Here is a 13,515-nt window from a genome sequence, read left to right as displayed (position 1 = left end):
CACCCGCACCTGATAATTTCTGGTATAAATTCCTGATGGTGGCCTGTAAGGGGGGATCCACTTCCTGAGGTGTGGTTTTGGCTATCTCATGAACCCTAAGGTGGTTTCTCTCTACTAGGGTTGTCAAACATTAATCTAGCCTAATACCACCCCTACGTAGGGCTGCAATTCGGGCTGGTTGGGGATAAACCTGTACCCAACCCACACTTGATAAATACCAACCTGTGCCCAACCTGACCTCAGGCAGAAAATGCTCAACTGAAGCCCGACCCAAGTTGGGTTGATTTTGTTGGCTAATTCCTAATTAATACTAGATTATTTTGTAATAATTAGTTATATAAAGATAAGTAGTATGTAAAAAATATAAAATTTACAATTATCTGTCTTAAAAAAGATGATGATGGTTAACTAAAGTTGTGAATGAGCAAGAAACAAAGATATTTATAAACTTTAACCATATTAAATTGGGTTCGGACAATCCAATGTCTATGCCCAAACCCATGCCAATTTGATTTGGTCAAAATTTTGTTCCCAAGCCCCAGATAATTGTGCCTAAAGCTGACCCAATTTTGGGTTGGACCCATCGTACTCGTGTTTGGTCCACCCAAGTTGCTGGCCTACTCAGTTTCCTATTGTAATTCTCCTTTTTTTTTAAATTAAACAAAAAGATAAAACATTTCTATAATCCTAATGGTTCAGTGAATAAAATTAAAACATCTTATTGGGAATTCTCAATCAATTTCAAGACATCTATTTGTAATACTGCAATACCATTGTAGAATCATGCAACCTAATTTAATAACAAACAGATCTCAACTATCCTTTTAAAACACCCTCAGTTTTAATTTTTTATGTTTTCTTCGAATTCAGGTTGTTCAGTGTTCGCCACTCTAAAACGAACTCTGTTTGGGGGTGTGTAATTAATTTGAAAATACAGGGATTTCTCTAGTATTGACATGAACCTTGAGGGATTCTATATTTTTCAAAACATGGGTATCTCTAATATTTTGAAATACGTGGTGGGTAGTTCGCTTCTTACTGGTTCACAATATTGCGTAATAGTGGTTGATAAAAAAGTGGTTTTGCTAAATAGGGAGAAGTATCAATTTTAACCATAGTAGAAAATTAAATATTTTGGAACTTTTATTATCCTGATAATTTTCAGGTCTCTCAACATATGAGTTGTAAATTCCTCTTTTCATCATATCCAAAATACATGTAATTCACAGTACTGCCATTGCACTCAAAGCTGATCACTGTGGAAATTCCTCGAAAGTCATTAACTTTCATAGGTCTAGAAAAGATCTTCGACCTTCAAAATATCAAATTAAGAAGTTAATCTCTTGAAAAGTGGGAGATTTTGGCTCCGATCTATCAAACCAACAAAAAGATGTAAAAGATAATAATGGATATCCGACATTAAAAATAGAAAAGAAAAGCAATCTAAGACTAAGAGCACCGTGACACCTCCAGACGTAACTTTCTTCTTGAAACGATATTTTGTTTTCAATTGATATTGGATGTGACTCAAATCTTAATATCAATGCTTGACTATATAATTTAGAAGATTTCTTAATTTGATGGAACCCCAAACAACTGGTCAAATTCCAATAGAGTTATTTTTTTAATTTTTTTGGATTGATTTTGTTTTTGTGGAGTTGAGGGTGTTTGGATAGATGGTAGGACCCATTTCCGTAAAGGAATGGAAATCCTTACCTCAAAGAATTAATAATGTTGTTGTCGTCCAATAGATTAGTTCTTGATTTACATCCTTTCAATCCAGATGTTACGAACCTGAAAATAAGAAGAAATTTTTTTTTTTTTTTTCAAATATTTCCTCTCTTCCCTCAATCTTTAATGAGTCACGATATTTTGAAACGAAAATTTTCACACGATCGACATGGCAACTGCATAGAACCATAGATCTTTTTCTTTGGGATTCACAAGGAAAATATCTACGAAAAATTTTTAGTCAGATTATCATTCGTCTAAATTCTTAGATCTTTATTTATAGTCTACTTCCTGAAGATAAGATTAAAAATAAATTAATCAAATACAATTTAATCCTATTAGATAGGATATTATATATTAATTCTAATAATTACTAATTTTATTTCTTTACTAAATGGAGATCATAATACTAGCAAACTATTAGATAAGATGTCAATTGTGGGTTTTCAAAATCCATTAAGTGCAAACACTTGGAATTGGTGATCTTAGAACTCTCTCTCTCTCTCTCTCTCAATCTATTGGTCCATCAGTAATCCAATTGTGCGGTTTTAGAATTGTGTGATTCCCATGAGAAAAATAGCTTTCAATCCATTCAAGGTGTGTTAAAGAAATAATTCTGAAATGAGCTAAAAAATTGTGCCTTATATCTTACTTTCCTCATGAGGTGGAAGTGTGTGTGGGAATCATAGATGCTTTTCATCAAGATACGAGTGAAAAAATGTGTACGGTTCCTACCCACTTTCACTGAACCCATCATGGACCACATGAATCTAATTTTTTTATTTTTTTTCCCAAAAGAAAATGCACAGTGAGTTCCAACCATAGCTTCAACATAATATGATAATGTATTTCTTGTAGCCTTTCAATCTAGGTATAAGGCCCCGTTTGCATACACTTAAAACAAATTAATTATTTTCCTTTTAATAGTTAAAAAGTTGTTTAGATTAACTTTTAACAAGTAAACACAAAAATCTTAACTTTTTAAAAATTAATATGATGAAATTAGAAAGAATGAATAAGTGATGTGTTTCTCCATCCCAAAATGAGGAGAGGTTAAGAGATTATCTCTTAACCAAACTCTAGAGAAATTAAGAATTTATTTTTATCAGAGTCCAGAAAGGTCAAGAGTATCTCTCTCCTACAACAATTATTTCCTCCCAGTTTGTTGAGTTTAATCCCACATCGGACATGTGTTGCCTTGTCTCCCTCATTATAAGCTCCTGGGCTGCTCTACTCATTGCCAATTGGTTTTGGGTTGGACCCTCAAATTTATCATCGTATCAAAGTGGGCCTTTCTCTCCTTCACGTCACCCAATTCATATCTCTACGTGCTTTGGCCCAACTTGGCTCACACATGCGGGGGTGTGTTGAGTTTAATCCCACATCGGACACGTCTTGTCTCCCACCTTATAAGCTCTTGGTCTCTTCACTCATTGTCAATTGGTTTTGAGTTGGACCCATAAATTTATCACAATTTGATTAGTAAGTCATCAAATAAAATCTCTAATTTCTAATCAAATTAAATCCAATTTTTAACTTGGTTGATTAGCCTAAAATCTTAATCAAATGAGCATAACTATTTAATCACTTGGTCTAGTTTGATTAGATCGGATGACAATGGAGTCCTAACTAACTTTAATTATCATCTTTATATCTCTTTGTGATCCTTTAGAACACCCTTCTACGCAAAAGAAAACCCTTATCTAATACTAGAAATCATGAACCTTTGGATTGATATTAAAAAAAACCAAATTTTTTTCTCAAAAATGACCAAAACTTACTCAAGGAGACTGAAAAGGAAACATTTGTATAGGAACACACGAGACATTTTCTTAATAAATAAAAATAAAAAATCAAAAAATCAAATTTTCTTAAAAATAACCAAAATGCCCTGGTGTGATCTACTCTAATTTCAAGACCAAAAGTAGGTTAGAGAAAAAATTTCAAGAAATAAAAACTCCTCAAAGTAAGATTTCTCCACACAAAAATTCAACAAAGACAATAGATATCTTCCCCATACTAGGTTTGGCTAAGCAATTTTGGGTAATCTAATTTTAGAAACTTTTTCTCCACTAGAAACCCTAGAAAACATGAGGGTTGGCTCAACATGAAAAATTGTTACCTTGAAATTTGAATGAGTAAAATCATTTGGTTGAAAAAAATCTTGAAATTCAGGTCTCATAACTGAGAGGACGGAGGCCATTCAAAGTCCAAGGCCACTCTCAGTAGGCTAGTGCAAAGAATGAAAGGAGTGGGCAATGCATGGTTTCAAATCTCGGTATGATGTGTTGTCCATGACAAGACCAAGTTGATTCGAACAAGATAAACCATTTAACCCAACTTATAATATTCATATGAATTTATATGACAATTAAAAAAAAATTATAAAATAGGATAGATTAGATGTTTTATTATAAAATCATATTTTATTTAGATAAGAAATATTAAAAAAAAAAAAAAAACTTATTTCATTAAAACATACAAAATCTCGATTGACTTGGTCAAGATCTTCAAAATGTCGTTCCAATCAACTCGTTTATCTCATGAGATTCTATAAATGTGAGACGCCATGTCTATTCATCTCGTTCACAAACGATACCGAGATGACTTGGGCGAGTCATCTCAGTCTTAGATGAGATTTAAAATCATGCGGCAATGTGCAAGCCTTAAACACATTAAATGATTATCATATAATTTTAGGGGAGTCAGACAATCACCGACTTCCCCAAGAGGAGACCAGATAATCTATGTCAAGAAGGATATGCACTTTTCCTTGACTGGGAGTCAGGTGATGGTATCAGTTGCACAATAGCATGTTGGAGTTATGGCCCAACATTAAGTAGGACCGGTCCAAATGTGTGTTTTTTGATCTGTCCAAGATAATTTGGTTAGACTTGTAACTTATGTAAATAGTCCATTTATGTGATGTTTCTAAAAAATATTTTATTTATTTTTGTTGTAAATCTAACTTCAAGTCTAAGTCTTTTCTAGAGAAAGAGAGAAAACTCAAAGAGAAGAAGTTGAAAGGTTTGGAAAGATTGAGATCTATAAGAAGGTGAAGCTAAGTGATAGAGGTGTTTCTTTGTATCGATTTACCCCGTTCTCTTCATAGTGAAATCGAGTTTTAATGTTCATACCTTCGTAAACGTAATCTTGTGTTGTGGGTATTGTGTTCTTACTTTTTCTTTATGTGATTATTTATCTTCTTTGCATTTTTTTACTATTAGTTAGATTTGTTCTTAATTACCATTATCAAACAAGATTTTGGAAGTTGTCGCATATAAAGTATTTGGTGAAATACCCAATTGGTGTTTGATCAAATTATTAAATGAGCTTCACAAAGGTATTCACATATACAACAAGTGGGATCAAAGCCTAGATTATCTAGGGGGTTTGCAATGGTAGAAAATGACACAATGCTCAGAAGATCTAGTGGGATAAAGTTTGAGGTGAACCCATTTGGTGAAAAAGTAACTTTACATTGTGGCAAAGGAAGATGAAAAATATTCTTATCCAATAAGGGCTTCATAATTGTATTTGGGGCATTGAAGCGAAATCGAAGATTATGTCCAATGAGATATGAGAGGAGAGGATTTGAAGGCTATTAGTTCCATTGAGTTGTACAATTTTGATGAAGTCATGTATAGCGTCATGGAAGAAAAGAACACTAAAGGAAAATGGGACAAACTTGATAAGCTTTACATGGGAAAGACTTTGTCCAACATTATTCCTTAAGGACCAACTCTATGGTCTAAGAATAGAGGAGGGGAAAGACATCATAGACCACATGATCACGTTCAATAATTACTTTAGTGATTTGTTGAAAATAGAAGTGAAGTTTGAAGAAAAAGAAAAAACATTGCTCTTGTTGAGATCATTTTCAAATTTCGGACTACACTTATGTTTGGCAAGAAGATCTCAAGTTTGAGGAGATGGTTCAAGACCTTATCTCTCACGTGATAATGAACAAATCAGGTGAGAAGGATGTTCAAGGGGAATAACTCATTGCAAAGACTTCAAGTGAACGAGTCCGAACAAAAGAGAAAGGAAAATCAGAAAGGAAAAATCCCAGATCCAAATCTAGAAGAAAGAAAGAAACGGATTGCTACTATTGCAGGAAGAAGGGACATTACAAAAGATATTGTAGAAAATACAAAGCGAAGGTAAAAGAAGGGAAGAAAATCGAATCAAGTTCCAAGGAAAATTCTAGGTAGAGTTGTAATATCCACGGAGAAAAATTCTAGCAAATGATGAAATTCAACCTTCACATTTAAGACTTAGTTATATGAGCAAAAGAGTAATGCAAGAGTTACATTGATGACAATTGTTGGAGTATGTAAGCTAGAATTTTACAAGTTTTGTGTGATGAAAAAATAAAATAAAGTGTCGTTCAAGATTGCAAACAAAGAAATTAAGAGTAAGGGGTTGCTAGACTACATTCATTTCAATGTGTAGGACCCACACTCACTAAATCAAAAGGTGGAGTTCGCTACTTTTTTACTTTCATGGATATTTTTTCAAGCAAGATTTGAATCTATTTTATGAAGGACAAATTGATGTCTTTGCCAAATTTATAAAATAAAGGCCGAAGTAGAAAATCAAACAGGAAAAAACATCAAATATTTAAAAAACGATAATGAGTTAAGTACAAAGATGAAAAGTTCTCGAAGTGTTGTAAAGAAGAAAACATCATAATGCACTACTTCGTGAAGAAAAATCCTCAACAAAATGGTACAATTGAGAAGATAAATAGAACTCTTATGAAAAAAATATGCATGAGACTACATGCGGGATTGCCCGACCAATTTTGGGCAGAATCTATTAACCATACTTACTATTTGGTTAATCAATTAGTATCAAAGTTACTTGAGTTTAAATTTGTCGAAGAAGTATGGGCAAAAAAAGAAGTGGAATACTCTACATTAAAGATGTTCAGATGCAATACATATATTCTTATTCCTAGTGATGAGAGAAACAAATTACAATTAAAGTCACTTGAGCCCATCTTCCTCGAATTTGAGAAGAGAGTGAAAGGATTCAAGCTTTGAGATATGGTAAAAAAGAATAAAATCTTTAGTATAGATGATAAAAGTTCCATACCCAAGGGAGAAGCCAAGAAAAATGATAGTGAGAAATCATTTGTTGGTGATAATGTTGCCGAAATTCCTACTATCACAAAGAAAACTACGAGGGAAAAAACTTCAAATTCAATTTGAAGAGGGTAGCATATCCGGTGGGGATGAACAAGAACAAGAGAGGGTTCATGATGAGTTTTCTAGCTTAGCAAATGAAAGGCCAAGAAGGACCATCAAACCACCTCAAAGGTTTGGATGGGAAGATGAAGTACACTTTGCACTAGTGGCAAGCAAAAGAGATCTCACTAAACTGGTTACAAGGGATGAGTTTGAGCATTATTTAACCTTATTTAATTTCATTGCTTGTTAAGATTAGAGGGCACCTCCCCACTTGAGGTGCATAAAGATAAGAGATTTCTCATCAAGGTGGAGGTGTTATAAACACGTCGAGATTCTAATGTTTCCAAGCATTGAAAGGTTGTTTTTTTTTTTTTTCACCAAGGTGGAGATTGTTGAAGTTATGGCTCAAAATCAATTTGGCCTGATCCAAGTATGTATGTTTTTGAGTCGGTCTAAGGTAATTTGGGTTGGGCTTGTAACTTATGTAAATGGCCTATTTATGTGGTGCTTCTAAAAATGATTTTATTTTTCTTTTGTTGTAAGTCTAAGTTTTTTCTAGAAAAGAGAGTAGAAAAAGAGAGAAAATCCAAGAGGGAGGAGGTTGAAAGGTTTGAGAAGATAGAAATCTAAAAAATGTGAAGCTAAGTGATAAAGGTGTTTCCTTGTATCAATTTACTCCATTTTTTTCATAATGAAATTGAGCTCCAATGCTTATACCTCCGTGGATGTAGTCGTTGGGTGAACCACGTAAAATCTCGTGTTGTAGATATTGTGTTCTTACTTTTTCTTTGTATATTTTTTATCTTTTTTGCATTTGTTACTATTAGTTGGGTTTGTCCTTCATTGTCATTATCAAATAAGATCTTGGAAGATATGACATAGAAGGTGTTTGGTGTAATATTCAATAGATGTTTGATCAAATCACTAAGCGAGCATCACAAAGGTGTTCACATACACAACAGAGCATGATAAAGTTCAAAATCAAAGATGTCTAACGAAAATCCCGACTTCCGAGCTCAAATGTAATGTCGTGGTAGGAATTAAAGAAAATTAATGTCATGTAACGATAATGTTATAAATAAAAGAAAAATAATATGTATTTTTTCATTCAATTAACTCTTAATTTGTTGAAAATTTGATGACTTAGCATTAAAGAGTTTTGCACACAATCAAGGTCATCTCAATAGATTTTTTTTTTACCTCGAATAGGATTTATTTATTTATATATATTCATATTGTAATATTTTGAATATATATAATGAATCTCCCCTCCACCGTCATCTGTGGCCATTGGTATAGTCAAAATTTTCTTGTATTTGTTGACTGTTTCTTTTTATTCATCATAGAATACATCGTTAAATCTATGGACCCATATTCACAAAAAAAATTCAAGCTCGAGGATTGTATGATAATGTGGATGAAAACTACTAGCATTAGAAGATGGTTTGTGAACCTCGAGGGGTTTGCTCAATGACAATTTCGGACCTATGAGCGATTAATGCTCGTAGGTTGTGAGTTTGATACCCAGTATGAACATTAATTCCTCAGGAGGCCACCCGCGAGGACGCATGGTGTGTGTGATGTGCGGTTGTTGCACGTGCCCCAGGACTAATCCTTGGGCATGAATATGGTCTATGGACTAGGCAAAGCCCAAATACCGTGATGAAGAACAATTGAAAAATGTAGTGGAATTGAGATCACTTAATGATGATGAGGAGGATGAGAGGGCATTGTGGTTATTTTTTAATGGTGGTGGTGATTATAATGAGGCCGGCAAGAATTGTCATGGATGATGTTAATAATGATCATGATCTTGATGATGCTGATGATGATCATGAGCATGATGGCAACGAAACTGTGGATGATGATGAGTTTGAGATCACTTTTTGTTAGTTTATATATGGAAAGACCAAAATCAAGGGGGTCATATGCCATCGATTTCAAAATATTAAGAGGTGTCGCAAATACTTGAAAATAGTTGAGGCGAATGCCTTTAATGTGAATAGGTATGGAACACGTGTTATTAAGAGTGGTGAAGTACCCACCACGCACACCGTTAAGAGCGTGGTACAAGCATCATCACTGATTCTTTTTAAATTGAAACACACTTTTCTTACTAAGTTACTAAGGAAAGTTTCTTGACTGTATCAACTAGTGGCATTCAGTATACACGATCTGATGCCATAGGTATGTAGAGGAAGAAATTCTAAGAACTTTGAACTGTGGTGCTTCCTTATTGAGTCCTCTACAATTTTTCCATGAAATCTAGAGGTCTGTGGTGTTTGACTTCCAATATGATGATCCAGATTCATGTAAGTTCTACAACCCTTGGTAAAATTTGAAATCTTGCTAAGTTAGTAAGGCTAGTTTGACTCTTTTAAATTCTCATATCTCATCTGGGAGTGATTAGTGAACCCCTCCCTCTCTCTTTGGTAGAAAAACAGGAGACTTATTACATTTACCTGTAACTAACCCTATCTGTCTCACCCAAACAACACGAGCAAACCGTCGGTCCAAGTCAACTGTCATATGTACCCACTCTCAATAAAAGCCTATTAACTCTCATCTACTAGCCATCACCCATCCCCATTTTAGTTTGTAGGACTCTCTCTCTCTCTCTTATATAAATATATATTCCCTCTTTGTTGTGTGTTGTGTGTTGTGTATATGAGAAATTAAGATTTTTCAATGAGGAAACCCTGTTGTGATGAACAAGATAAGAACAAAGGAGCTTGGTCGAAGCAAGAAGATCAAAAGCTCATTAATTACATTCAAATCCATGGTGAAGGTTGTTGGCGATCTCTCCCTCGTGCTGCAGGTTTGTAATTTAACAAATATATATATCTACCCATCTTAAAATATGTTCATTATCATTAGAAACAAAAACTAACATTAATTTTAATTTTAATTTGTCGATTAGGTTTACTTCGATGTGGTAAAAGTTGCAGATTGAGATGGACAAATTATCTAAGACCAGACCTTAAACTAGGCAACTTTTCCGAGGACGAAGAAGACCTTATCATCAGGCTCCATGCCCTCTTAGGAAATCGGTACGCAACATCTTTTCCACCTTAATTCTCTTAATAACTCTAACTTTATCAAATTAAAGAATATCTCGTCGTTACAGTTGTAAAGATTTTTATTAGGACATTTTTTTTTCATGACTAGTTTGGTTTCGAGTCATCTAGGTATCATTATTGAACGAGACTACGAGATATTCTTCTCAAGTTTTTTACCATCTTAATTAGTTAAGTGGCACCTTTTAATTATATATTAGAGTTTATTTCTACTTAAGATTCCTCTATTCAATTAAAAGAATCATCAATCTAATATCATTAATTCTTCTTTTTAAGTACTACAGCTGAAGAAACCAAAGTAAATAGGACCCAATTGTGCTGGAAAGGCAATTAATAAAGAACCAAATACTATCATCGAAAGTCTTGTGCATTACTCTCCAAATTTTTAATCTAAACCTATTTCCATAGGATTGCAGCTTCTTAAAGGGAAATTTTTCTAGGTTTCCAAAAGTTGTTGAAAAGCTTGGAATTTGCATTAATCTAGCATCACACATTTTCTAAAGAGTTTGGACTGACCTTTGAGGATTTTAATTATTTTTAGGTACCTTCTTTTGGTGTTCCTTTTTCCCTAATTAGTTTTTAGTTTTTACTGTTTTTTAGATATGCCCCCCCCCCCCCCCCCCCCCCCTCTTCCTGCTTAATTAAATTTCGAGAGCTTATTGAAAATATATTAGGTGTTAGGTATGTGCACCATGTGAAAAATTAAAAATTTGACAAGAAAATTCGACAGGCCAAAGCCCACAAATTTTAGAAACCGAATTTCGATAGCCAATGGCCATTGAAATTTTTTTATGTTTCCCAATTTAACAGCTTAGAGCCAACAAATTTCTCCCATCCTCCATTAATTTGTTGATTTTGATCCGTCGAAAAATAAAATTTGACAATGAAAATTTTGACACCTTGATCCATCAAATTTTACGAAATTCGACGGCCTTGGACCGGCAAATATAGGATTTTTTCACATTGTGGTGCTTTGTATTCTTTGGTGGTATATTATATTGGAAGAAAGGGGTTGTAAACCAAGGAGGAGATACCACAGATCCATATCTGTGCTGAGCTGGTTGGGGGGCTATAGGGGGACAGTTTGACCCGCAGTAAAGGTTGGGGGTTCAGTGGCGGAGCCCCCAACCTAATTATTTTTGGGGTGTCTCTTTTTACTCAATTTTGGAACAAAATTTCCCATGGGCTATTTCAACTTCCTCCAATTTATACATTCATAGCAAACTGTTTAAGGGTTTTTATGAAGGATTTTCTATCTCTCTAATTTCTCTAAGAGAAGAGAAATCTAGTGGTTGCAACCTTAATTTCATGTCAATAAAGGCAATCTTGTTGAACCATCTAAATTTTGTGTCATATTTTTTTTTTCTCATTTGATTTATGTTTTATTTTGATTATTATCATATTTTCTTGGGCGCACAAAATTGTTTTTTAATTTTTTCATTTGCTTTGATATTGCACTTGAGATTTCAACATCATTTTTTCTTGATTAGCAATAAAGGAAAAAAAAAAAAACATCATTTTTTCAAGCATGCTTACCATTTCCTTGATAATGTAAAAAAATTATAATGTTTTGTGCAAATAATATTGTCATACTAATAGTAATAATTCATGTAAGGTGTGTTGGTTTCAGGTGGTCATTGATAGCTGGGAGATTGCCCGGACGTACAGACAACGAGGTGAAGAACTACTGGAATTCTCATATGAGGAGAAAGCTAATAAAAATGGGTATTGATCCCGATAACCATCGGTTGAGCCAAAAACTACCCTATCCACAAATTCAACAGGTCTCTACTGCTAGTACCGCATCATCTGGTTTGAAGAACAAGGCTCGTAAGATGTGTCATGAACATGTTAAATCCCATTGTATCAACGATCTGATATCCAACAAAGGCAGCTTGGTGAGTGGTGGCAGATACATCGTGCCCGATTTGAATCTTGATCTCACAATAACCATTCCTTCTCAGGCATTTACTTGCAAACAAAAGGAAGAACTTGTGGAGTCGAAAAGGGAAATTGAACTAAAAAATGATTCCTCATCATCTGCACTTCTTCTCTTTAAATAAATGGATAGTAGGATCTAGGCTTAATTCTCTTGACTACAAGAGATTAGTTTTCTTGATGCATTTGAGAGAAGTGTAAAAGTACCAAACATAAAGCACTTTCTTTGTACTGGTTGGTTTGAATGGCTCCTCTATTTAGTGACATTGGTTGCTTATATCAAGACAAGAGAATTAAAGATTTAGTGCACTATATGGATATGATGCCTAGTAAATCTTTATATTGGATTTGAGTAGCTTGTCTGATGTCTCTTGTTCATTGTAAATTACATTTTTCTTTTACTTTTGGTTATTTTGTTAGGGGCCTCTAGAAATCCAACATGCGTGTATAAGCTAACCATGGACAGATCTATTATCCTCTCCATATCTGATATCCAAATCACAGTAAACAGGGGCATGGCATGTAAAAACAAAAAAAGAATTTGTTACATTGAAAAAATGGAGTAAATGGCTGTTTGCTTTTCTGATGTCGATAATCGTTAATTGCATCATCCCTCTTAGTTTGTGTTTCAACTTTAATTAGGGTTACGAGAATTTATTTTTACTAAGTTGAGAAGGATTGAAATCTGTATCTTCTGGATTATATTAAAAGAATCTTAGTAGATTTTAATTATATATAAAGTAAAGGGAATAGTTACTACCTAGCAAATTCTAAAGGATATAAGAAAATCTTATACATTATATAATCTCATCCAATGTTTTCAGAGCAGAAGCCTCGAGGTGGACCTCAATATGAGGCGTATCAAAACCGTGCTGAGGAGGTAGACTGAGGCGTTGTTAAGGCGTTATGAAGCACTAAAAAGGCGTACGCCTCAGCCGAGGCATGACTGAGGTGTACAATTTTATTTTTTTTGTTGAGGCCTAAGCTTTAGTTGTAAATAGAATTTATTTTAAACTTATTTCTATTTCTATTTAAGTGTAATTATATACCTATGCTTCTCATACTAAAAAATTAGGTTATTGTAAGTGTAAGATTGAGAGTGATTGGGTCTTAAGATTGTTTTTTAACGGTGGACGTGAACTTTTTAAGACGGTGGATAGTGGAAATGATTAACATTGGGTATTGACTATTGAATCTTAATTATAAAGAATTAAAACTTGAATATGATTGTGTGGATTGGAACTTCGAATTTTAAAGATTAGAAATATGTGTTGGTTATCCTATTTTTTTTAATATGAACGATTTATATATTTCATATTATTTATTTAAAAATTTCATGTGCATGAGACTTACGCTTCAAGGCATTGAAGATCCCAACGCCTCACCTGACACCTTAGCATATGAAAACATGATCTCATCTATATCTTAAATCTTCCATGGAACATTATAATTGGTGTGACATTGGATTTTACAAACAAAAGAGTGAATCTCCTTTGTCATGCATACAAATGACATTTCTTCCAATTAAGTTCAACAGAGCTTTATTTTTCACAATTCTAGATATAGCATGAGCC

The 13,515-nt window shown here is 33.8% G+C and overlaps 1 protein-coding gene across 2 annotated transcripts; it reads left to right on the top strand.

Moving 5' to 3' along the window:
* Positions 1-9,416: 9,416 nt before the first annotated feature.
* LOC147410169 (MYB-like transcription factor 4) lies at positions 9,417-12,264 on the top strand. 2 transcript variants are annotated; one of them, XM_086432410.1, is made up of 3 exons: positions 9,417-9,744; positions 9,847-9,976; positions 11,619-12,264. In XM_086432410.1, exons 1-3 carry the CDS (start codon positions 9,615-9,617, stop codon positions 12,064-12,066), a joined length of 708 nt encoding a protein of 235 aa, XP_086288536.1. In that variant the 5' UTR covers positions 9,417-9,614; the 3' UTR covers positions 12,067-12,264. The 2 variants fall into 2 exon arrangements, with proteins under 2 accessions (XP_086288536.1, XP_086288537.1); XM_086432411.1 differs by having other exon boundaries at positions 9,433-9,744; positions 11,634-12,264.
* Positions 12,265-13,515: the final 1,251 nt, after the last annotated feature.

Source organism: Akebia trifoliata, chromosome 2 (genome assembly GCF_017979445.1).
Source record: "Akebia trifoliata isolate Shusen 1 chromosome 2, ASM1797944v1, whole genome shotgun sequence".
Classification (NCBI taxonomy): domain Eukaryota; kingdom Viridiplantae; phylum Streptophyta; class Magnoliopsida; order Ranunculales; family Lardizabalaceae; genus Akebia; species Akebia trifoliata.
The sequence above is the reverse complement of the archived record's forward strand: the minus strand, read 5'-3'. Positions and strand labels throughout refer to the sequence as shown.